This window comes from Canis lupus, chromosome 23 (assembly GCF_011100685.1).
Source record: "Canis lupus familiaris isolate Mischka breed German Shepherd chromosome 23, alternate assembly UU_Cfam_GSD_1.0, whole genome shotgun sequence".
Taxonomy (NCBI): Eukaryota; Metazoa; Chordata; class Mammalia; order Carnivora; family Canidae; genus Canis; species Canis lupus.
The window spans coordinates 36,153,313-36,177,462 of record NC_049244.1 but is presented as its reverse complement, the minus strand read 5'-3'; the positions used below and the strand labels follow the sequence as shown (position 1 = coordinate 36,177,462).

Genomic DNA, 24,150 nt, shown 5'->3' with positions numbered 1-24,150 from the left:
AGAGTGTAGTGGCCCCTGCTCAGGCCTCATCTCTCAGAACTATGTATCAGAGCAGTAAACCAACCCAGTTTCTGACAATTGGGATAGCCAATTTGGGGGACAGCCTGAACCAAGAGTCCTTAACCAAATGCCAACTATGCCCCCACTTTGGTCAAGGTGATCCTTAGCTTGCTCCTGGGTTCTTTAAGCAGAGTCCCGTTGCCCTTCTTTCTCCTATCTGGCCTGCATCCAGGTCTGGCTTGCATTTAGTAGATTTGGGCCCACCCAGTGTGGAATGGGCACTGGGTATTTGTTTTCCTCAAGTGCAGAACAGAATTTCAGTATGGGGCTAAGGGGTCTGTGGGAGCCCAGGCTGCCAAATATGAGCTATTCTGGGACTCTGCATGTGGATGAAGTCACTGGGACATCCAGGCTGGCCATGTTGGACTTTGAGTGTGAGTTGCTCATAGTCCTGCTGAACTTTGCAAAAGAAAGGAAAGTTTGTTTGGATTGTGCTTATAACCTTTGAACCTGTTGTCTCAGAGCCATAAACCTGGTCCACTACCCTATAAAAGTAGCTCATTTCAACATGTTCTCTCTGTAGCCTGCTCTTTGACATTCAATACTCATCTACACTGAACCAGAGGCTATCACCATGACAAAGGACCAGAATGGAACCTGGGAGATGGAGAGTAATGACAACTTTGAAGGTTACATGAAGGCTCTAGGTAAGGGGGAGACCAGGGCTGGGGGGAGGAGGGGCATTTTGGGAACTATTGTCCAGCCCTCCAGACCAGTACCACCATGGAGTCCAACAGATCTGTGTGTAAGCCTCACTCTTTATTTGCTAGCTAGGTAATAATAGGTAAGTCATACAAATTCTCCGAAGCTTGGATTCCTCATCTGTAAATTGGGAATAATAGTAAATGGGATAATGTCTGAAATATCCTTAGCATAATACACAGAAAAGATACATGAATGGAGGGTACACACACATACACACACACACACACACACACACGGAGTAAAAACAAACTTGACAGAATAATGCAGTAGCTCTCTTCCCCCCTTTGATCACCATCTCTCAGATCACCAATTGGGACATGATATTATCCATGAATGGCCTCTGCATTGCTCTTGTGTCAGACTTGTGATGGGGAAGCAGACAAGGAGTGGCTTATAAATTTCTCAGCTAGAGAATATCAGACCCACAGAAGGCTAGGAGTGGTTTTTGTCACATGGATCAAACAACTCACTGCTTTACCTGACTTTTGAACTGGACTCTAAGCCAAGAGCTTGATCAGTGTGTCTTGAGTTGACTCTTCTGTGGGATCTCCCATGGGCTGACAGAAATCACATGAAATCTGAAGGAGTAGCTGACTGCGTAGGGCAGCTGCTGTGGGCCAGGCACTGGGCAGGGAGCTTTGGCTGCCTGTGCTCATTTCATCTGGTAACAGCCTCCTCATCACCTTTCCAGCTTTAGAGCTCTTCATGTAAGGAGCTCCTGGTTGGAATCTCCCCACTGCTGGGGCTCCCTGGTGGGGTCAGAGGCCCAATAATTTGGATATGACAACGGGAAGTCTCAAGAATGGGAATTGTGGGATTTTCTGTGCAATAATTTCTAACTTGATGAACATTTCTACCGTGTTCAATAAACAAGAAGAGCTGAGGTATATTGCACAATTTATAGAGGTTGAAACTTTCTTCATGTACTCTAAACATGTTTCCAACATAAAATTGCTTTGTTTTTCCTCCTGGATGTCAGAATTTTACCTCAAATCCTTGGAGAAGGACAGGGGAGGCACAAATCTTCCTACCAGAGCCCCCGCCCTGCTGCGCTGTGTTTAGTGCACTGAGTAGGAAGTAGAATGGAAGATTGATTCTATACATGGGCGGATGGTCTGGAGCTTAGCTCAGAAGTGTAATTCTGACCAAGATCATGCAGGTGAGGAAACCAAACCAGAGGGGTTGGCCCAGTTAAGCCTTGCTTTCTAAACTTGACCAATTTTTTAACCTTCTGGAATCAGTTTCTTCATCTGCCAAATAGGAATTTTCTGGCTCGGGTTTCCTCGTAGGATGCTTGTTATGTCCAAAGAGAGAGGATGCAGAGGCTGAGTGGCCTTTTATAACCCATGCTCAAAAATCATACAGCATCACTTACATTGTATTCCATTGGGTTGAAATAGTCATGAGCCCACCCACATTCAAGGGAAGGACACATAGGCCCCATTTCTCAGTGAGAGGAATATCAAAGTCACATGCAATGAACAGCATGTACAACAAGAAATATTGTTGTAGCCATTTAAGAGAATGTGATCTGTCACCCAGGGAACAGTGGGTGATTCCATCCCTTGGGCCCCTAGCAATAGAACAATAGGAATAAGATACATGTGTGGGGTGGTGGAGGGAGCTACTGTACACAGGTCATTGAAGGCTTCCTAAGTGTTGGGTGAGGTTTTGGAGGATGGAGGGAATTTTTCCACACAGGCTTGGTAGGTGTGTGCAAAGCCCAAGCCAGTAAGAATGTAGTGTGGAACAGGGGAATAGAACAAGGTGTATTGCCAGAAGGTGAAGTGCAAGGAGGGGATGAGAGAGGGTCAGAGTGGTGTCAGGTCATATCTTGAAGGTGGTGTGCCACCATGTGTGGACTTCATCCTACAAGGATCCTACAAGGACAGGAATTGTCTGCACAGTAAAGAGAAGCAAGCCAAGGGCTGTTTGGCAGTTTCAAGCTCTCAGCTGTACTGACAAGCCCGACTTAGGGAAAATGCTCAGAAAGCTATTTTGTGTTCTTTGTTGCATATTCCTAAATAATACAAAATCTTGTGTGGCTTTATGTACAAAACTGAGTCTCAGTTCAGTTTTCAGTTGTGCAGACTGGCCCCTAGTGCCACTCTCTCCAGTCTTCAGGTGAGAAGCAAGCCCTCCTATGACCATCTCCTAGAAGCCGCTGAGGTGGCTTCCCCCACAATTTAATCTGCTAAAAGCAATCCAGCAAATCTGTACAATTTCCCCAAGACCCACCGTACGAGACAGGGATTGCTTTCCCAACACTGACAGGTAGTAAAGTTTGCCTTCTTTGCCCTTTTGAGCGTTTGGCCCTTGGCATTTGGGAAGAACATATGTGGAGATCTCTGGAAATCCCCAGATACGGAAATATTACTAAGTATAACTCCATTTCCTGCTAAAGAACTGTCACTTTCTTATACTTTAATCCCTTGCACCAGAAAAGTGGCTTTCTCTGGGGCCCTAGTGGCTGATTCAGTAGGGAAGGAGAGACTCCTGTTGAAATGTGGGTCTGGGGAGCAAACTGGCTTTGTCACTAGCCAATGATTCACTCTGCACACCAGTGCCCCCACATGACTCAGCTGCCAGCCTCAGTAGCATGACATGTCACAGCAACCTTTGGGTTTGCCACAAATTATCAAAGTTATTAAATGTTTAAAGAGTGCCAAAGGTTAATGGTACCTCCTTTCCTGCCTTCTTAGACACATGATATTTCTTGAGGCTCTAGACTTTCTTGACAGCAAGGAAAGCAGCCGGTAAACTCTTTCACCCCAAGGAGTTTGGGTATTCTGAGGTTCTCCTGCAGGCTGGATCAGGGAGTGGGGGCAGTGGTCTTCAATTTAAAAGAGAGCCTGAGGAGGGCAGATCTGAAAATGAAGTTACAGCATTGTAACAGAATGCTGGTGGAAGGTTCGTTACCTACTGAGGAGTGAGGCCAGTAGCGTATAGACACAGGGAATCACTCAACTTTTCTACCACAGTTGAGGCATTTTCTGTAGGAGCCAGGGACTGTGCCATCTGAGGCAAAAACCAAACCCAGTCTCTGCTTTCAGGGAGCTCAAACTTGGGCAAACAGTTAAATTACAGCCATGCACAAATGGCATTCCTGTTTTCTGCTACAAATGACCCCTAAAACACAGTGGCTTAAAACCTGGGGTAATTTTATTATTGTTTCTCATAGTTCTGTGGGCTGGCCAGGTTTACCTATGAGGTTCTTGCTAGGGGGCTCTCATTCAATTGTAGGTAGATAATAACTATGGCTGGAGCCATCCCAAAGGCTTCCCTGCTTCTCTGTCTAGCAGTTAGTAGTGGCTGGTAGCTGAGACCCTAGCTGGGCTGTCAATATCAATATAACCACTACATGTAGTGTCCCCATGTGACCTGAGTTTCCTCATAGGATGCTTGTTATGTCCAAAGAGAGAGGAGGCAGAGGCTGAGTGGCCTTTTATAACCCACGCTCAAAAATCATACAGCATCACTTACATTATATTCCATTGGGTTGAAATAGTCATGAGCACACCCACATTCAAGGGAAGGACACATAGGCCCCATTTCTCAGTGAGAGGAATATCAAAGTCACATGCAATGAACAGCATTTACAACAAGAAATATTGTTGTAGCCATTTAAGAGAATGCGATCTGTCACCCAGGGAACAGTGGGTGATTCCATCCCTTGGGCCCCTAGCAATAGAACAACAGGAACAAGATATATATGTTGGGTGGTGGAGGGAGCTACTGTACACAGGTCATTGAAGGCTTCCTAAGTGCTGGGTATGGGTTTTGGAGGATGGAGGTAATTGTTCCACACAGGCTTGGTAGACGTGTGCATAGCCTAAGTCAGTAAGAATGTAGAATGGAACGGGGGAACAGAACAAGGTGTATTGCCAGAAGGTGAAGTGCAAGGAGGGGATGAGAGAGGGTCAGAATGGTGTCAGGTCATATCTTGAAGGTGGTGTGCCACCACGTGTGGACTTCTTCCCACACAAGGACAGGAATTGTCTGCACAGGAAAGAGAAGCCACCATGCCCACTTTGACAGCCAAAGGTGAATGGTTCTGCAAGGACTGTCAAAGAAGTGAAAAGGTTGTTGTGATAGCCCTGGAAAGATGGTAATAAGAGTGCCAAGAAGGTGGACAGAGGGATGTCTAGAGTGGGAAATACACTAGATTTGCTGACTGGGTGGGGACAGGGCTGGGAGGGAGCCTAGAAAGTAAAACCCTACCATGTAACTTTAATCAGTGAAGATGTGGACATATAATGGAAGGTGTGTGTTCTAAAACTGCTCAGTTGATGTTCAATGTTCTAGACTTCTAGAAAATCTTTAGCACACAAATTGTAAATATTAAGGAAAATCCAATTCTTCTCTTTATTTGGAAAGGAAGGTGGGGGCCATCTTCTACAAAGACCATCTTCATTTGAATTAACATGCACAGATTTAAAAGAGCAGAGGCCACTGCAAAATGTCCTAGTGGAAAATTCCACTACCAGAAAGGAGGTAGGCTTAGAGGCTGAAGTCAGGTAGCTCCCACCTGAGTGGTCTCTACCAGGAAAGGTTTCCTGAACACTCACAATGTTCCAAATCCTGTCCTATTTAGGAGCCACAGTCCAGCTCCAGAGGCGAGCACATGCTATGATAAGCATTATCAAGCCATGATAAGCATCTTGCCAGAACTTGATATACATTATTTCATTTAATTTATTTAGTTTCAACAAGTGTGCTGAGCACCGATTACATGCCAAGAAATGTTCTAGGTACTGGCAACATGGTGGTAAATGACTTGACAAGTTTCTTGCCCTCCTGGAGTGTACATGCTAGCGTCAGCAAGAGCAAGTAAATAGTTTAAGGTAAGCACTTTAAAGAAAATTAAAAGGACTTCTTGAGTGAAGAGTGATGGGTGGTCAGGGAAAGCTGTCTGAGGAGGTGACAGGTAAGCCAATGTCGAGATGTGGTGTTGCAGGTACAAGAGACAGCAAGTGCAAAAGTTCTGAGTGTGTTCAAGAAACACAAAGACTGGTGTGTTGGGAAGTGGCCAAGAAGGGGAAGATCAGCCCTTACAATGGAAGACTATCTTATTTATATTCTTTAAGGATGAGTATGGCTACAGTGTAGAGAATGAACCATTGGAAGGCAAGACTAGAAGCAGGGAGGCCCAATCTAGGAGGCCACTGTGTTGTTCAGCAAGAAGTGATGGTGGCTTAGGCTAGTAGTACCCAGGGGCCTGGAGAAGAGAGGACAGGTTCAACATATATTTTGGAGATAAAACCAACAGGCTTGCAAAGGAATATAAACCAGAGGATATGGAGGAAACAAAGATGGCTCCAGGCTTAGGGCTGAACAACTGGGACGATGGTGATCCCATAGGCTGAAATAGAGAAGATACAAGGAGGAGTGAGTTTGGAGAGTGGTGCTAGGCAGGGCAAAATGCACCAAGACTTCTGTTTTGCATATTTTCACTTCAGATGCTTATACATCCAGATGGAGTTTGAAATTGGCATGTTGACACCAGGTCTAGAGCTCAGGGTGTGATCAGGGATTGAGATGGAAGGAATGCTTTCCATTTCACAGGATGAGGAATTGAAGCCCAGAGAAATAAAAGGACTTCCCCGGGGTCACCCATGGTTGGGAAATGATGTTGTGTAGGCAGGAGCCCATTCTGCCTGCTTCTGTCACCCAAGCTCTCTCCATAGCCCTACATGCAGGTATGAAGCATGGGGGTAGAGGAAGAAAAGCTTCATTCTGAGCAAATTGGGGTGGTGGACAGCCAGGCCCCTTAGAAACATTGCCAAGAGTCACTCAGAGTCCCTGGGTAGAAATAAATTACCAAGTGAGAAAGAGGGAGAGAGAACAAGAAAAATTGTCTGACGACCCAAAAATTTAGTTTCACAAAATTTGGATTTCTGCTGGTGCTTACAAGTCAGAGAAGTTATAGGTGTTGCCAAAGTCTTTACTTGAACCGCATGGTATCTGGTCGGACTTTTAAACAGGGAAGGTACTGGGGGTGGGGAGTAGAAAACCTCCAATGAAAATAAGTTCAGACGCTTCCTAGCCTATTCCCCTAGGAGAGAGAGAGCCCCTTCTCTCCTAGCTTGTACTGATCACGCCTCTACCCTGCCCCCATCCCGGTGGTGAGCACTAGAGGATGAGTGGGGAGAGAAGATCCTGCAGACGGGGTAGGGAGGCCCCCCAGGGTCTCTAGCCTGCCTCCACTGGCTAGGACAGGCTTTAAACATATTTGAAGATGCCAACGAGAGACAGGAGGAGGCAAGCAGGGGGCCAGTCCAATTTCTCTCTGAATGTGTTATCTGGAGGAAAAGATGCGGAGAAGATTGCTCTTGCACTCTGCGCCTCACAGTTGCCTCCGAGTGCTGATGATTTGCGAATTAAGGAGTCCAGGTTTGAAGCCCGTCAAAGCTGCGCTTGAAATGGCTTTCAGATTTTCCATGATGAATATGTGGGCACCTCTCTCTCTAATGTGCAAAGAGTGCCTGCCCTTTTAGCCTGCAACTTTAGCTTTTTTCACAAGCCTATTACAAAGCATTTTAATGGTGAGTCGTATACTCATATTTCAACTTTATGACTTACATTGTTCAAAATGCAGTTATGGAAAGTATGCTTTAATAAAGTCGCTTCAGTGTTGTTGTTTTCTTCTGCAGTAGCTACAAGCCACATATATTATTCAGAATAGCTTGCCTTTGGACCTTTTTCCTCTGAGATAGAAATTCATTTCACCTGGCTATAAATCAGGCTCGAAGATACCTTTAATCCAGAAAAGCAGATAAAACACACTCGATAACCCTGGTGTTAAAATACCGTATCGGGAAAATAATTTTCTCTGCAAAGTACAAAGAGGAAGTGTTTTTGTAATCTGTGCGTGTGTATATTCGACGGTTGCAGTTAAACCTTTCCTTTTGATTAGAAATATCACGAATCCACCATACAGAACACTTGGCTCCCTTCCCTGGGGTGGAGCAGAGGTGACATGATTAACTAGCCTGTGCAAATGCTAAAGGGTAGCCAAGAGGCCGAGCCATTTTTCAATCCAGAGAAGCAGCAAGCCTTGATTCCATTTGCATAGAGCCCCTAATAAGATTCCCCCGGCACTGGTCAGAAAGATTGACTGGGGGTGGTGTTGCCAGGACAAACCAGTTCTATCAGCAATTGGCATTTTTAGCTGTGATCTACCTTTCTAGGCAACCAGGGACGAGCAATTATTTTCGTTAGGGGAGCCTTAGTTGTGAGTAATAAACAGAATTTATTTCTGGGTAGGCTCTCTGTCAGCAGCTCTGTCCCAGTTGGGTAACTCTGAACCCACCACTTTAAGTCTCTGGCCTTGGTTTGCACACCCTCTTTGAGGAATGCTGCCATTCTAATTTTTTCTGTAATTCCCAGTTCTCTCTTATTTGTTTTGCCTGGAGCCCTCTCCCTTGTCTCACCTGGTTAATATTTGGTTTTCTTTCTCGCCTCCTACCTATGGCTCCAGCACCATGGTTGAAAGCAGCATGGACCTCCGGAGCAGGAGCTAAAGTTGTGTCTACCCAATGGCCAAACTTTGCAGCGAGGAAGCTGGTCCTCGCAGAGAAATGTTTGGTCAGGCTGGATAAAATGCTCATGTGACAGGCCAGGGCTACGCTAGTGAGGGAATAGATCAACCACCATTCTGACTGTTCCTTCAGAGTCCAGAGCCCTTGGAGATGCATAAATATGGACAAGATACTTCATTCTGGACTTAATGCCAATCTGACCACTGTTTCACCTAAACTGAAAAGGTCAAGGGGTGGAGGCCAATGTGCACAGAATACCTGCAAGCTCATTGGTATTTTGTAAAGCATTTTACCATCGTTTTAACTAAATCCTTACATAAATAACACTAGGAGATGAGTATTCTTTCCCCATATTACTGTGAGAACATTTAGGCTCAGAAAGAGAAAGTGACTTCACTGAAGTCACCTAGCCGAGAACTCTGGGACAGGATTTAAACCTGGATCTGACCCTCACTCTTCTATACTGGTGGTTCTAAAACTTTAGCATGCACGGAATCACTTGCAAGGCTTGTGAAAACAAGCAGGGCCCACCCCCCAGATGGAAGGTAAGTTCTAGAACTGACATTTCTAAGAGGTTCCCAGGTGCTGTGATGCTCCTGGCCCAGGGACCTCACTGTGAGAACCACTGCCCTGACCTATGGTGCCCATTAACCAATTTGGAAGTGTTTCTTGAGCACTTGCTCTGTGCCCAACCCTGGGGACACAGAACAAGATGACAGCATTGTCCTTATCCTCATAGAGGTAAGATTTTGGAGGAAAGAACAATCACCGCCCCCCCCCCCCCCATGAAAAAGTCAGAGGAAAGTACCGGGTACTATCTCCTAGGTGGTAAAACTGTGTGGTCTGAAGGCACAGGTGAGGAAGGAGGCAGGAAAGAGCAGAATCTGCTAGAAAAGGCAAGGCTGGGGCTGGGTTTTGTGAGGAGAGCTGAGAGGAGGGTGGCCAGGATTTAGGGGAGAAACACACAGGGCTTATCTGGGAAAATGCGAAGGACTCAGAGCACACCAGCCCGTGAGATCAAGGAGCTTCATAATGATGATTACGATGATGGCAGCAGCTACCATTTATGGGGCCATTACCTCAGGCTGTCAGCCACTGGACAGGACTCTTCACAAACACCATCAAATTTAATCCTCAAAGCAACCTGATGCAGTTAGTAATAGCTCCACTTATGGCCACTGCCCTCTGCTACTTGTAGATGTGGACTCGAGGGCCCAACAACGGGACTGAAACTGAACACACAGGTGTCACCAGACTCACCAGACAGTATTTCTCGGGGTAGGAGAAGAGAAACAGGAGCTGGAGTGTGACATGTTAGCCCTCTGCCTGCCACAGGCATGTGTTTATACCAACTAGCTATGGAAGACTCTTCTGTGGCTTATAGCAATTTTAAGGAAGGATTAATTTCTAAAACAGAAATGCTTGACTACCTGGTCCGGTTTAGTCTTTTCCCTTTCAAATAGGCCAGCAGTTGCCTTAAAGGGAGAAAATGAAACAGGTGATAGTTCTGTGATTGCAGGGCCCGGGTGACTGAGATAAAGCTGAAGGGTGTCGTCCACCCTTTCTGTATCTTGTTCTGTGGAACAGAGCAGCTGGGGGCATGTCCCACCATAAGGTGAGTCTACGGCCACACAAGACTGGGAAAGTCCAGATCCTCTATCCCTGCTGTTGTAGTTGCAAAGCATCTTTCCTAGATTGAAGGCTGTGTGAAGTTTTTCAGTGTAGAAACCAGCTTCTCTTGGTGTTACTTCCTCATTTTCCAAATGTAGTTTATCATGAGCTACATTTTGAGATCACCCAATGACCCATGAAGCTCAGCACCGTGGCAAACACAGCAAGGTACCCCAGGCTCTGAGAATGCTGCCCTAGAAGTGTTCACAGCACAAAGGGCAGCAGGGAGAGGCTTTGATTCCACATCCTGTGGCCTCATTGCAGGCTATGTGGCTTGGTTGTCCCTGGGTCCGATTCCATAAGCCATGGAGCAGAAGTTAAATGAGGTACCATAAAAAGGCCAGGGGTTAGAGAGTGATTGGTCCAGCTCAGCCTGGACCCTATAGTACCCTGAGCCCAGAAAACAATTGCTGTGTGGTGAAGACGGTACAGTAGAGCTCCAGGAAACATAAACTGCCCCAAACAGGGAGGTGTCATCCAGCTGGATCTAGCAGTCCCTGTGGGCCCAGGGAAATTGTAAAGATGACTCACTCAGAAGTATTTGGGCGGCCACAGAAAGTGCACAAACTCGAGTGGTCTGACCTTTTGACAAGAAGAAGCTGTGTTGCTTTCCTTAGGTTATACAGTGAGGGAGTGATAAAGGTGGAATATGAACTCAGAATGGCCTGTCTCCGGGTCAGCCCAGAGCTTGTGGAGTGCTGTGCTGGCCCCGGAGACAGGCCATTCAGAGTTCATATTCCACCTTTATCACTTCCTCACTGTATAACCTAAGGAAAGCAACACAGCTTCTCTGAGCCAGTTTCCTCATTGATAAAATGGAGATAATATAATATTTATCTCATGGGTTTGTTGGGTGAGGTTTCCCAAAGGAGTTTCCAGGGGCACCATTCCTGGTTGGTTCCAAGGCTTGTCTTAATTTTCACCTCAAATATTATCAAGGTTCCACATAGAGTAACCCCCAGATCATCTAACCTAAAATTCAGTTCCTCTCTTCTTCATAAGATTAATTCTCTCTCCAACTTTCCTGTATCTCATCTTGACTCCCAAGCTCAAAACCACTGTCTTCTCCTCCCAACCTGGTCCCTTCACACATATCCATCCAGTTATCAAACCTCGTGATTGCATCTTCATGCTTAGACAAGTTACTTAACCTCTTTGGGCCTCCATGTCATCATCTATGGCTTGAGGAGTAGGTCTTAAATCATGGCTTTCAAATTTCTTAAACCATAGAAGTCTCTTTAAACACCCCCTGGAAAAAAAAAAACACCCCCTGATGAGGAAATCTAGACCTAAAACCACCCAGAGATTCTGGGTCTAGGATAAGACCCAGAAATCTCTAGTTTTTACATCTCCCCATGTGATCCTGATGGGCAGTGAGCTTTGGGACTCACTGGTGAATTCTTAGAAATGACAGGTTCTCAACCAATAGTCATGAATGATATTAGAGCAAGGCACTGGCATTCATGTGCTAGCTCATGCCAACTGCAACCTGTTTTTCCTTTCAACTTAGGATATAGGCATAAAATCCTTTTACCTTGGAGGCTGCCTGATGTTACTTGAAATTATTTCCTTTATGATAAAGGCTGACTATACAATTTCAGGTCCAAAGGCCCAGCTGGGGCCCTTCCCCATGCAGGTGTTATACTGTTGTGGGTTCCTACCTGTGGCCAAACTGCTGACCCACAGTGAAGTCTAACCAGTCAGCTTTAGTTTCTTCTTGGCCCTTTAGGAGAAGAGTGATAGTCACTAAAGATCCAGAAGGAAATGAGTCAGAAAGTAATGGGAAGCGAGGACAAAGGAAGTGATACTTGGATGCCATGAAAGGGTAGCAGAAAGGGTGGGGGTAGGGCCAGTGGAGGTGTTAATTCTCCATATTGCCAGGAGCTTCCTAAACTGTTGGTAACTGCTGGTCTTCCTCATGGGCACAATAGTATTCATCCCCCACCAGACAGCCCACAATGTGAAGTTTAATTTCTGACCTACCATAGAGATGGGGCTGGGATTCTCAGAGAAAGAGCACTCAATGAATCTGAATTATTCTTACTCTTGAGGCCATTATTACCTGGAAGTTCTCAAAAAGACCAATATCAGTGTTTTTGAAAACTTCCAGGTGGAATTTCTGGGGAAAAAAAATGTTAAAGATTTAGGTTAGCATCCAAAAATATCTGGAGAATTCACAGACATAAAGGAGACCCAATTTAGATACTAAGATACTAAGAGCTTAATAATGTTTATAACAAGTTCCAGAATTACCCTCTGTTTCTAAATCTATTCTACAGGACAGTGACATTTTACACTCAACCAGAGGTTAACAAGAAGTTTGGCTCTATACTTAGCTTCATACTGTCAAAATCAAAGCTTAGTAAATGAAACACCCCACTGAAAAGCACACTCCTTTCTTTTTCTCTCTCTCAAATAAATAAATAAAAATTTTTCAAAAAAGAGAACTACTATAGAATTTGATGGAAAAAAAATCAAGGCAAAGAAAAGATATAAATGGAGTAAATGTGGCAAAATCTTGATAATGGCTGAATCTGGGTAATGGATGTGTGCGCTCCTTGTACTTTACTCTCTGGTTTGTTTTAAACTTTTCACAGTAATAAAAATATAAACAATTATTCATCTCTTCCTCAAAAGCAACAAAAGAAATCTTTGCTCAAGTATTTACTGCCTGGCATATGCTTAAAATTGTCCTGGGGGCCATGACTGAGCCTATCTAAGTACACCCCAATCTGCTTTAAAAACAGGAGTTTATATGTATCTTACTTGCCGTGGACATTAACAAAAGGTCTGCTTTTACCCATGATCTAGCCTGGTTATTTTTAAGTGGTCTTTTTTTCTTTTAAAACATGAAGTCTTTTATTCAGCAACTCTTAGAAGGAAATCCAGTATGTCAGATAGAATGGAGCCTCTCTGCAGGAGGGATGCGTGTGTATGCATGTACTTGCATGTGTGTGTGTGTGTGTGTGTGTGTGTGTGTGTGTGTATGAACACACCTGCGCACTGGGAATTGCAGCTTAGGGGTGAGCCCTGCCTGCTACCTGCCCCCCCAACCATCAGAGCTCCTGAGAAAGCTCCAAGACCCTAGGTTTCCAGACGATTGACTGAGATGCACAAACTGGCCAAGTGTGAGACAACTCTTGTTTCCCATTTGAGCAAAGAAATGTGGGCTGCCCATGGTCTGTGTCTCTGGTCCTGAATGTTTGGCCTTGTTAAAGAAATGAATGAGTCTGGCTGAGCACATCATAACCTCCACAACTGCCTTTGCCAACAGATATTGATTTTGCCACCCGCAAGATCGCAGTGCGTCTGACTCAGACGAAAATCATTGATCAAGACGGCGATAACTTCAAAACGAAAACCAACAGCACGTTCCGCAACTATGAGCTGGATTTCACTGTAGGAGTGGAGTTTGAGGAGTACACAAAGGGCCTGGACAATCGGACTGTGAAGGTGAGGACCCAGCCTGGCAGTTTCTACTCAAATAGTCTGAGTGCAGGCACCAGCTATCTGGCTTCACGATGAAAATACAACAGAAACAACTAGGGAGGGATCAGGAGAGGGAACCAGAGTGGACTTAATGATGCTGGCAATAAGCAATTATTGGAAGCTCAGCAGGAAAGGCAAACTGGCTTCTACAGTAAGATTATAAGCAAAGGAGAGAGGGGAGGCTGCCGACCTCTCCAGGACCTGAGGAGGAGGCCAGCTCCTATGCCAACATGGGCCTGGTGGGCAAGGGGGATACCATAGGGACTGACAGTGATTTCCAGAGCTGGGTAGCACAGCTTCATCGGGGCAGCCCTACTCAGCAGCAGCCAAGCATTGCCATGGAGCACTGGGGCCTCCTGTTGCTAGACTTCCTTTTTCTTTTCTAGAGATGTTGAGAATTCACACATTTTTATATGAAATACCTCAATCTTGGATGATCTCAACTAATTTGATTTTCTTAAGGAAAATGCAGTGTTAATCAAAAAAAGTCAGTAGACTAAAGAAGTCAAGGTTTTCCCAGTGCTAGTCACTTAGAGAAACCTCTGGCACTATCCGGATGACTTCTGTCCCAGCATCACCTTAACTCACAGAACATAATCGAGGAAATCCTTGCGCATCGGAAGGCCAGACCTCCAGCCACTTGAACTGCTCAGATACAGGTAGGGCCCTGAAAGTGAGCAGACAACTTTGAGTGTACAAGGGGGGAGTTATCTCAAAGCCTGAGAACTGGACTCTGCAGAGAAAGCGGGCCCTCGCCCAGAGGAGCTGTCTGTAAATAAAGCAGAGAATGACAGCAGCAGAGAGAAGTGGGGTTGAGGGCAGGAAGCAGGGGGAGGCAGGGTCACAGCAGGTCCCCCTCTCCTTCTGCATCACCCTGTGGTATCACAGCCACATGGTTCCTGCAGTGTTCCAACCGCTGCAGTGCTCACACTCATACTCAGGGCACCTGTCTTTGGTTCTCCAAATCCAATTATACCTGTGCAGTCCCCACAAACAGGAATGGGGAGAAATGCAATCTCAGTCATACTTAAGGATTCCCCCATTCCAATCTTTTTAAGAAGATTTTATTTATTTATTTATTATTTATTTGAGAGGGTGCATGCACGAAAGAAAGTGCGAGCAAGAGGGAGCATGAGTTGGGGGAGGAGCAGAGGGAGAGGGAGAAGTGGATTCCCCACTGAGCAGGAAGCCTGATGCAGAGCTTGATCCCAGGACCCTGAGATCATGACCTGAACCTAAGGCAGATGCTTTAAGCAACTGAGCCACCCATGTAGCACTCCTCCCCACCCCCCACCTCATTCCAATCTTAGCATCATGCAAAAACCTTGTGGTTTACACAGTCCAGGAAACTGGGAAGGATTTCTGGTTTGTCATTTAGCATGGTTGCCACTGACCACTCACTGTCCAGGCTCATGCAGTTTATACAAGGGTGGGAAGCTTGCATATTTATAGCACCCACTCCCTCCATGCCAGTGGAGCCACCAGGACCTCTGCTCTGGTTCCCAAAGTAAGGGAGGGCAGTCCTGAGGATCCTATCCCCAGCTATCTGTGCCCCCACCTCAAGAGTGGGCCAGCCCTTCAGAGTGCCGCAAGGAAGCAGGACCTTTCACCCTGCCCTTCCCCTTTCTCTCTCCAGTCCCACTCTTCTCTGGTGCTCCCAGGAGCTCTTTAAAAGTCAGGGATCTCAACTCTCCCCCCAAAGCAAGGGATGTGAGCTTTGGCTGCTCTCCTGGGGCGGGGAGAAAAAGCTGTCATCATTCTTTGGCGATGACTCTAAAGCCAAGAGAGCAGGACACATTTTATTTCTCCATCAAGTTGTCCTGCAGCATTGATAATCTCAGCCATCAAGTCAAGGTTGAATTATATTTAGTGCTCCTTGCTAAAGAAAAGTGGGAAATGAAAAGCACTTTGGAACTGCTTCCATCAGAGCAGTCTTGGCATAAGAGCCTAAGCTTCCGGGCTTGGAACAGCTTCTGTAGAATCCCTCCCTGAGGGGTTGATGGATCGACAAGACTTCTCTGAACTGTGTGGCTAGGAGGCCAATTCCTCAGACACCAGAACTGATGGGAAATTTGTCTCTGAATTTTTGCATCACTCTGCTGTTCCAGCCTAATCTGTTCACAATGATTCATTTCCCCTTGCCTTTCCATTCTGGATGTGGGCTGCTGAAAAGCAGGCCTGTTGTCTCTGACTTGTTCTTTCATCACCTTTGATAGTAGAGAACTCACTTTTCCTAAAATAAGTCACGTCCTTTCAACCCTTCCTGATCATTAGAGGATTTTGGCTCTCAATACCCACTGTTGTGCCTCTTCGCCTTCCATTCTCCCTGCCTTCCCTCCTGCCCTGGGAGCCCCATCATGTCCCCAGGATCAGCTCTTGTCCTGCAAAGAGAGAGAGTGAATCCCCCCTTCCCATTTCTTATCTCTGCTTTGTCCACAACAAAAAGTTAGGGCACACGCACACGCACATGCACACACGGGATGGGTTGGGGCTGAGAAGTCGCCAGAACAGAATTTGCCCAGTCTCCAGCAAAAGGCTGTTCCCATAAGAATCACAATCCAGAGCAGATACCCTCAGGACTACATACTTCCTATAATTTGACCAAAACCCTTCAGCTGGAAAGGGATCACAGGGAGCAAGTGAGTCAATCTCTGATTATTTTCCGTTGCCGCATGTGGTGACATGCCTGAGTGCACACAACACTGTGTCTGTGTGCATGTGCACACATGTGCATGTGTGTGTCTGCTTGTGTGCAAATGTGTCCTGTGCACATGTGCATGTATCTGTGTGTGTGCATGCGTGTGTGAGCCTGCACATGTGTGCATGCATCTGCACGTGCCTATGTGCAGGTGTTGCAGTAGTACTCATGCTCTGATTCTTCAGGGCTCTAATTCTGAATTCCTACATCACCCTCATGAGAATCTCCCCATTTGGAAGTTTGGGGGAGAGATGTGTGTGGGGTGGGGTTCTAGCAGAGGTGGAATAGAGTCCTAAAGTGCCCAGATCTATGCCATCCCAGAGCAGGAATGGTGGCATCACTTTAACTGTGAGGTCAACTCTTTGTGGGACCCAGGAACCCCCACCTTTTTTCCTTCCTGTAGATCATATATATTCTTCACTTACTGCCTTAATTTGTTTCTAAGAGGATTTAAAGCCCCTTTCAAAAATACACAGGCTACTCAGAATAAAATTTAAAAGAAGTAACTGATCCTCCTGTAATGGAATAGCATGCAGGCGTAATAAGGAATGGATCACCCATTTATACTGCCACCCGCATGAACTCGGGAAACATCCTGCTAGATGAGGGAAGTCAGACACAAAGCCCACATATTGTGTGACTTATATGAAATGTCCATGTTAGGCAAATCCCTAGACACAGAAAGTGGTTGCCAGGGGCAGAGAGAATGAGGAGTGATGGCTGATTGGTGAGGGGTTTCTTTGGGGGGCAATAAAAATGTTCTGGATTTGGACAGTGGTGATGGTTTTATAACCTTGCAAATATACTAAAAATGACTGAATTGTACTTTAAAAAGGTAAATTTTGGGATCCCTGGGTGGCTCAGCAGTTTAGCAGCTGCCTTTGGCCCAGGGCATGATCTTGGAGGCCCAGGATCGAGTCCCACGTCAGGTTCCCTGCATGGAGCCTGCTTCTCCCTCTGCCTGTGTCTCTGACTCTCTCTCTCTCTCTCTCTCTTTCTCTCAGGAATAAATAAAAGCTTTTTTTTTTTTTTAAAAAAGGCAAATTTTATTGTATGCGAATTATGTCTCAAAAACAATAAGTAGGGGTGCCTGGGTGGCTCAGTCGGTTAAGTATCTGCCTTCGGCTCAGGTCATGATCCCAGGGTCCTGGAATCAAGCGCTACATCGGGCTCCTGCTCAGTGGGGAGTCTGCTTCTCTCTCTCCTTCTGCCCCTGCTGATGTTCTCTCTCACAAGCTCACTCTCACTCTCTCTCAAATAAATAAATAAAATCTTAAAAAAGGACAATAAGGATTTGGGGTGGATACTCAGGATAGGGAAAAGCACAGATGATAGCAGTTGGAACAAATGATGTCTGCGAGGGCCCAGGGGAAGCAGGTTTCTCTGGGAGGTCCCTACTTGGGGGAATTGCAGGAGGGGAGCTTGGGGGCTGCCAAAATAGCTCTTGCACAAAGGCAGGTGCGCTGGGAGGGCTTAAAGACGTTCATAGTGCCTTTCGTCAGGCTTGATTTAAAAAGCTGTTATTTTCCTTAAAAAAACAAAAACAACAAAAATCTTTGAAAACTGATTCAAATCTACAGGAAAGTTGCATGAAAGTAGCAAAGAACATCTGTGTATTCTTTGCCGAGAGCTACCTATTGTCAATATTTTGCCCCATTGGCTTTATCTTTTGTACTTGCTTTCTTGCCATTGTATACATATTCTTTTCTGAACAATCTGATGTGTTACCTCTAAGTAACTCAGTGTTTCCTATGAATCAGGATATTATCTTATAAAATCACAGTACAGTTATCCACCTCTATAAATTTAACAGTAAGACAAGACAGTACCTTATCTAATTTCCCATACAGGGCTGTTTTTAACACCGTTAATTTGGACACAGAGGGCGATTGCAGCGTGGGCTCAGTTTTCTTCTTTAATTCAATGCAAGCACGTCTTCTTCATCCTCTGGCTCAGTAGCAATGGTTTTCCTCATTTATATCCATCTCCTCAACCTCAAAATCTTTTAAGGCAATTGAGCCTCTTTCAAAAACCTCCTCTGAATTGTGGAATTTTAGTTCTTTAACTGCTCTCTCTTCTTACTGTCTGTTTTACGTAGGAGTAAGGCTATGATATTGTAAGTATTACCATAATTCATTGGTAACCAATTTACTTAGGGTCAGAATAACTTTTAATCTTGCTGCCTACTAAGATTTATTAAAAGAAAACATGAAGACAGGCCCTCGTGCACCAACATTTTTCTTTTTTCTTCCTTCTACAAATTTGCCAAGCCCCTACTATGCGTGAGACCTAAGTCAGGGGCTATGGGTAATGTAATGAATCAGAGCCCTTTCTGCCCTGAAAGATCTCACAGCCTCATGAGGAAGCAGACAAGTAGATGGACAGTTACCATCCAGTGTCCATAGTGATGGTCATATGCACACACCAGGGGGACCATAGAAACCAAGGCAAGGAAGCAGACTGGCTGAGTCGTTGTCAAGAATCATCATCAGTGAAGAATACATACGCTCATTTATTCTCCCACATGGATTTATCTCAAGATTCCATTTCAACAAAATAACTCAATCACAGATCTTCATTCAACACTGCTCACCAAGCACCTTTTCTGCACTAGTGACTAGGCCGAATCTGAATTTGCAGAAATGAACAGCTGACGTGGCCTCTTCTTTCATGGAGCTTACTATCTACTGGGGGAGAAAGACACTAGTTCAATCAACATGTTTTAGGTGTCCTTGATGTGGAAGGCAATGTGGGTTGGGGGAGGTTGTTTAGAAGACATAGTCTTTGCCCAAATAGAAGACAAGAGTCCTTTCCCATCCTTTTGGGAGAGAACTGAGTCCCAAGTCTGATGATGGGCAACAACACATGAATATCCCTTTCTCATCTATTTGAGAGGGAATTCTGGAATATTCCAGACAACATCTCCCTCCCAGGAGAGCAACCTGTGATTTAAGCTTCTCTAAGACATTCAAGGAGGTGAGGCTTAGGGTGGCCCCAAAGAAGAAGACATATTTTCTTTAAAAAACATGCAGAGTTTTATTGTTAAATTAATTTAGGGAATATTAATACATGCAGATGGTTTTTAAAAATTTAAATAGTAAAAAGTGAAATTTCCTTCCTATCCTGGCCCCCAATCTCTCCATTCCTTCCCTAGGGACAGTCACTATTAAGGGATCTTTTGCTTCCTTGCAGAGAACATGTGCAAGCATATGCATGCATACACGGTCTTCCCTGGTTTTATGCACATGGACCTGCTCCTTGCTTTTTTAACTTAAGTATACACTATGGAAACTGCCCTCCTCCATAAGTATAGAATTGCGTCCTCCTTTCAAGGGCTGCACAGCATGGATGAACTACACGTATTTGACCAGCCACCCACTGACGGAATCTGTGAGGCTTCTAGTCCTTTGCCATAACAAACAACAGTGCGATGTGTTGAGGAGTAAAATGCGGAGGAATAGAATTGTACATAAAATACATAATATGAGGCAGTCTGGGTGGCTCAGCGGTTTAGTGCCGTCTTCAGCCCAGGGTGATCCTGGAGACCTGGGATCGAGTCCCACATCGGGCTCCCTGCATGGAGCCTGCTTCTCCCTCTGCCTGTGTCTTCTGCCTCTCTCTCTCTTTCTCTGTCTCTGTGTCTCTCATGAATAAATAAATAAAATCTTTTTAAAAAAATACATAATATGGTCAAGACCAAGTCCTATTTTAGAACTAGGTAGACTTAATAATCTGTAGAAAACAAATTTGTCCCCCAAAATAGACATGAATATGCAAGGACAGTGAATAAAGAAACACAGGTCAGTTTGTCACCAGCTAGGTTTAAAAGAGAGAAAAGCGAACGTCTGTTCCTTAGCATAATATTGTTCATAGAGGAGCAATATGCTTTGCACATACTTGGAAGAAAGCCAGCTGGCATCAGGGTCATCCCTGGGAAAGAACAGTACTGACACAAAACCACAGCCTGGATGGGGAGTGACATCATCCTTCAGGAGGTGAATACGCAGTCATAATCTGGGCTCAGAGGCAGGTGGCCCTGGAGAACCACCTCGAGATAGTACAAATGGTCCTGAGGCAGGTACTAGAAGAAATAAAAGGAGAAACAGAAGGCAAAGGAGTTGGGGGTATATAATTTGTAAGTATGCGCACAGAATTTTGAGCGTCTTGGGGTTCAGCAGGTTTATGGCTCCTTTAAACCTGCTGGTCAGCTCAGCCTGGCTGGCCAGCATGAGCTCTGCACCTCCGCTGCCGCCCCCATGCTACTAACCAGTCTGCATTGCTGCCTGGAGGAACCCCAGGACCCGGAGAAGGGCCACCCTCCTGGTTCTGGATGATGAGGATGGCACTAGAGCCATCTGTTGAGGTCCCCTGCTAGTTAGTTAGGTAGCTTTCTCTGCCTGTGTTATTGCCCCACAATAGGCAGTCCTACAATGGGGTTCCTGGAGGGAATGTCCCAGGAGCGGAATTTCTAGGTCAGAGAGTATACACAGCATTATGTGTCAAGAGGCACTATAAAATTGCCCTGCAAAAGGATTCATCCGATTTATATACCTACCAGCCATTTATGGAGGTGCCAGCTTCTCCACACTTCCTCCAACTCAGTGTGTTATCAGACTCTTTGATCTTTGACCATATGATGAATTGTATCGGAAAAACAGCCTTAATTTGCATTTCTCCTTTTAGGACTAAGGTTGAATATCTTTTCTTATGTTTAAAAGCCATCTGCTGGGTTTTAGTTTTTTGGGCTTTTTTTTTCCCCCTTGTAAGCTGTTAGCTGGATCCTTTTTAAAATTTCCTATTAGGTTAATGGTCTCTCTCTTATTGATTTACGGGAACCCTTTATATATAAGGAAGTCAGGTCTTTGATATGTGTTACAATTATCTTTTGCAGTTTGTTCTTCATCTGTTGACATTATGCTATTTTGCCCGTCCAGAAATTTTCTATCATTTATAGTCAAATGCGTCGTCTTTTTCCCCCACTGATTTGGAATGCTATCTTCACCATATGGTAAAATGGGAGAGTAGAATTCTTTTTTTTTTTTTTAAGATTTATTTACTTATTTGAGAGAGAGCAGGGGCAGAGGGAGAGGAAGAGAGAGACTCTCAAGCAGACTCCCTGCTGAGCATGGAGCTGGAAGCGGGACTTGAGCTTACGACCCTGTGATCGTGACCTGAGCCAAAATCAAGAGTCAGACACGTAACCAACTGAGCTACCTGGGCACCCCTAGAATGCTTTAAAAGAGAACAGAACCAGCCACAATAAGCTGATTTGGCAGGAGTGGAGGATAGATGCAGAAAGTGAGTCTGGCAGACCTTGGCTGGGCAGAGGCTGAGGCCTCTGCCCTGTGGGGGCCTGGCGATGGCCACAGGAACCGCAGCTGCAGCCTTAGGTTTATTCAGTCCCAATCAAGACAATACATCTGATTTGCCTGGGAACCTGTCATTGCAGACGCTGATCACCTGGGAAGGTGATGTCCTTGTGTGCGTGCAGAAGGGGGAGAAGGAGAACCGCGGATGGAGGCAGTGGGTTGAGGGGGACAAGCTACACCTGGTAAGTCCCAGGGTCTGCCCAGCTGCCTTCCACGGTGCTTACACAAGCTGCAGGTTCACCCAGCCAGGTGCCTTGACAAGAAAAATGGCCCTGCACTCCTCCCCTGAGCTCCAGCCAAATGCGTGTGGTCATATAGTCAGAAAGCCATTCCCATCTGGCTCAGGGGACTCCAGGAAGGAATCTATATGGCTGTTTCTGTGAACAGCTGCAATTAAAATGAAAGTTCAAAATGCTGAGTTAGGAAGCCGAGATCCAAGGAGAAATACAGGGAACCTGTGAAAGATCAGCCAAAGAGAAATGTGAGGCACAGAATGAAGATGCCCCAGAAGAGGGTGGGTCCCGGCCTCCTCACCATTATGTGAGCCTGGAGGAAGAGGGCTGGGAGTGGGGTGGATAGGGACAGGTGGGCTTGGGAACCACCTTACAGACCACAGGTGTTGGCCTGTCGTCACCAGGTATGTCCACTTAATCCTGAAATATTTTCGGTTAACTCAGTATTAGAACAGAACAGTAGGAATGATGGCTGGTCTCCTGAAATAAATTATATGTGTCTAGATAGCTGAATTTTTCAGTCTTCAATCTTCAAGGCAATTTATGTGTCCAGCATTCAAATAGAAATCTCTCTCTCCTACATGCATTCAGGCACTCATTTATTAAATAGCTCTTCATTCATTCAATCATTCATTCACCTATGGAGTCGGGCAGCTACTTGGCTTACTTGGCTCCAGTGTCAGTATTCAGGTCACCACGGTGCCCTTCAGAACCAGGCTTGCCTCACCTGAGATCTTTATTTTGGAGGCAGTGTCAACTGGTGATAAATGGGAAGCACTCACCGTGTTTTCCATTGACGATTTTCCCTACCTGCACTGGTTTGGATGATGGATTTTTTTAATTGTAGTACAATCCTCAGTGGTCCCTGTGGCTAAGACAATGGATTCATTGTCAACCGCAATGATTTTGTGGCCATCCACACACTCATATTTCTCCCTCCTCCCTCAAGGAGTCATGAGGTGTGGATAAGGCCTGGGGCCTCCCTCTGTCTGGATGAAAAGCAGCATCTTGTCTGCACAGGCAGGCCTGGGGGGTGCCCTTCTGCAACCCATGCCCTGTCACCCTGCCATTACCCAGGATGCCAGCAACCAACATTCTAATCACCAGAGACCAGCAAGTCCACAGCATGAAGTGAGAGCCCACCAGCCAGCATATTCCCAGGCCCTTGCTTTCCAAATGCTACTCCCCACTAGATCCTTGCCTTCTCCATGGCTTCACTGCCTTTTATAAATTAGGAGATGTTGCTTTAATCGCGGGAGTAGGAAAAAAATCCCACCCAAGAGGGTAATTTCTTTGCATTTTTCATTTTTATAGTTGTTCAAGCTCAATTCAAGTGTCAAAATCAAATTACTGCTACCTGCAGGGCATGCCAGCTGATTGGGTCTATGAGATGCACTTTGCCCAGAATGACTAAGTGTCCTCTGGATTCCAGCTTCCCTCCTTCAACTCAACTCACAGACACCAAGAGGGGCGGGGGGCGGGGATGGGGGACAGAGGAAGACTTGGCTTGCTAGTCACTCACCTACTTTCTGACCTTGCAGGAGCTGACCTGCGGTGACCAGGTGTGCCATCAAGTGTTCAAAAAGAAGTAATGGCCACAAGGCGGCCTGCCGAGCATGTGCTTCACACTCCCCACCAAGGGTTGTCTGCGGGCTTTGGGAAGCGGCTGTGGGGACCCTCTCACTCCTGACAGAGCCCATTAAGGCATCTGGATGGGTTGTAAACAGAACAAATGTGTAACAGTTGCCAGACATACTCTTCCTTCTTTGAAACCTGACATTAAATGAATAAACAAAAATCACTCCCATACTTTGAAACTCTTTATATCTATCTCCCTTTATTTCTAGAACTGTCAGTTTTATCCACAGGCAAATGTGGTGATTGCCTGCGCGGTGGTTCTCTGTGAAGTTTTGTTGCGGTGGTTGTTGTTTAGTTTTTGGTGTAGTTTTGCTTGTTTTTTGTTAATTAGTTTGTTTGAGGGATTACTTTACCTAGAAACATTCTCTGGCTAAGACAGCATCCCCTCCTCATTCTTAAACATTGCCCTTTGATATTCATTCCTTTGGATAACACATTCATTTTTCCAAGATTCTATTTTAAGATGCACATGGCTTCCAGTTTGTGCCTTCAGCAGCATGGGAAGAGCTACTTGTAAAGGTCTCTGCGGGTCTGCAGTACCAGCTGCTCTCAGTCCAGGATAGCCCTTTGCCCTTCAGCCCTGGGCAGAGTGGCACCCCTGCAGAGGACTTCCAAGCTCTGCCAAGGAAGCCTGACTTCCAATCTTGCTGCTCCACTTCTTAGGTGGGTAGCCATGGACACGTCACTTGGCCTCTCTCTCCTTGTTTTTCTCATTTATAAAATGGAAAAGACAAAAAGAGCATCTC

The 24,150-nt window shown here is 45.6% G+C and overlaps 1 protein-coding gene across 1 annotated transcript; it reads left to right on the top strand.

Moving 5' to 3' along the window:
* The first annotated feature begins 551 nt into the window (after window positions 1-551).
* RBP2 (retinol binding protein 2) lies at window positions 552-23,590 on the top strand. The gene is made up of 4 exons (XM_038570189.1): window positions 552-707; window positions 13,252-13,430; window positions 21,614-21,715; window positions 23,308-23,590. Exons 1-4 carry the CDS (start codon window positions 635-637, stop codon window positions 23,356-23,358), a joined length of 405 nt encoding a protein of 134 aa, XP_038426117.1. The 5' UTR covers window positions 552-634; the 3' UTR covers window positions 23,359-23,590.
* The last annotated feature ends 560 nt before the right edge of the window (window positions 23,591-24,150 follow it).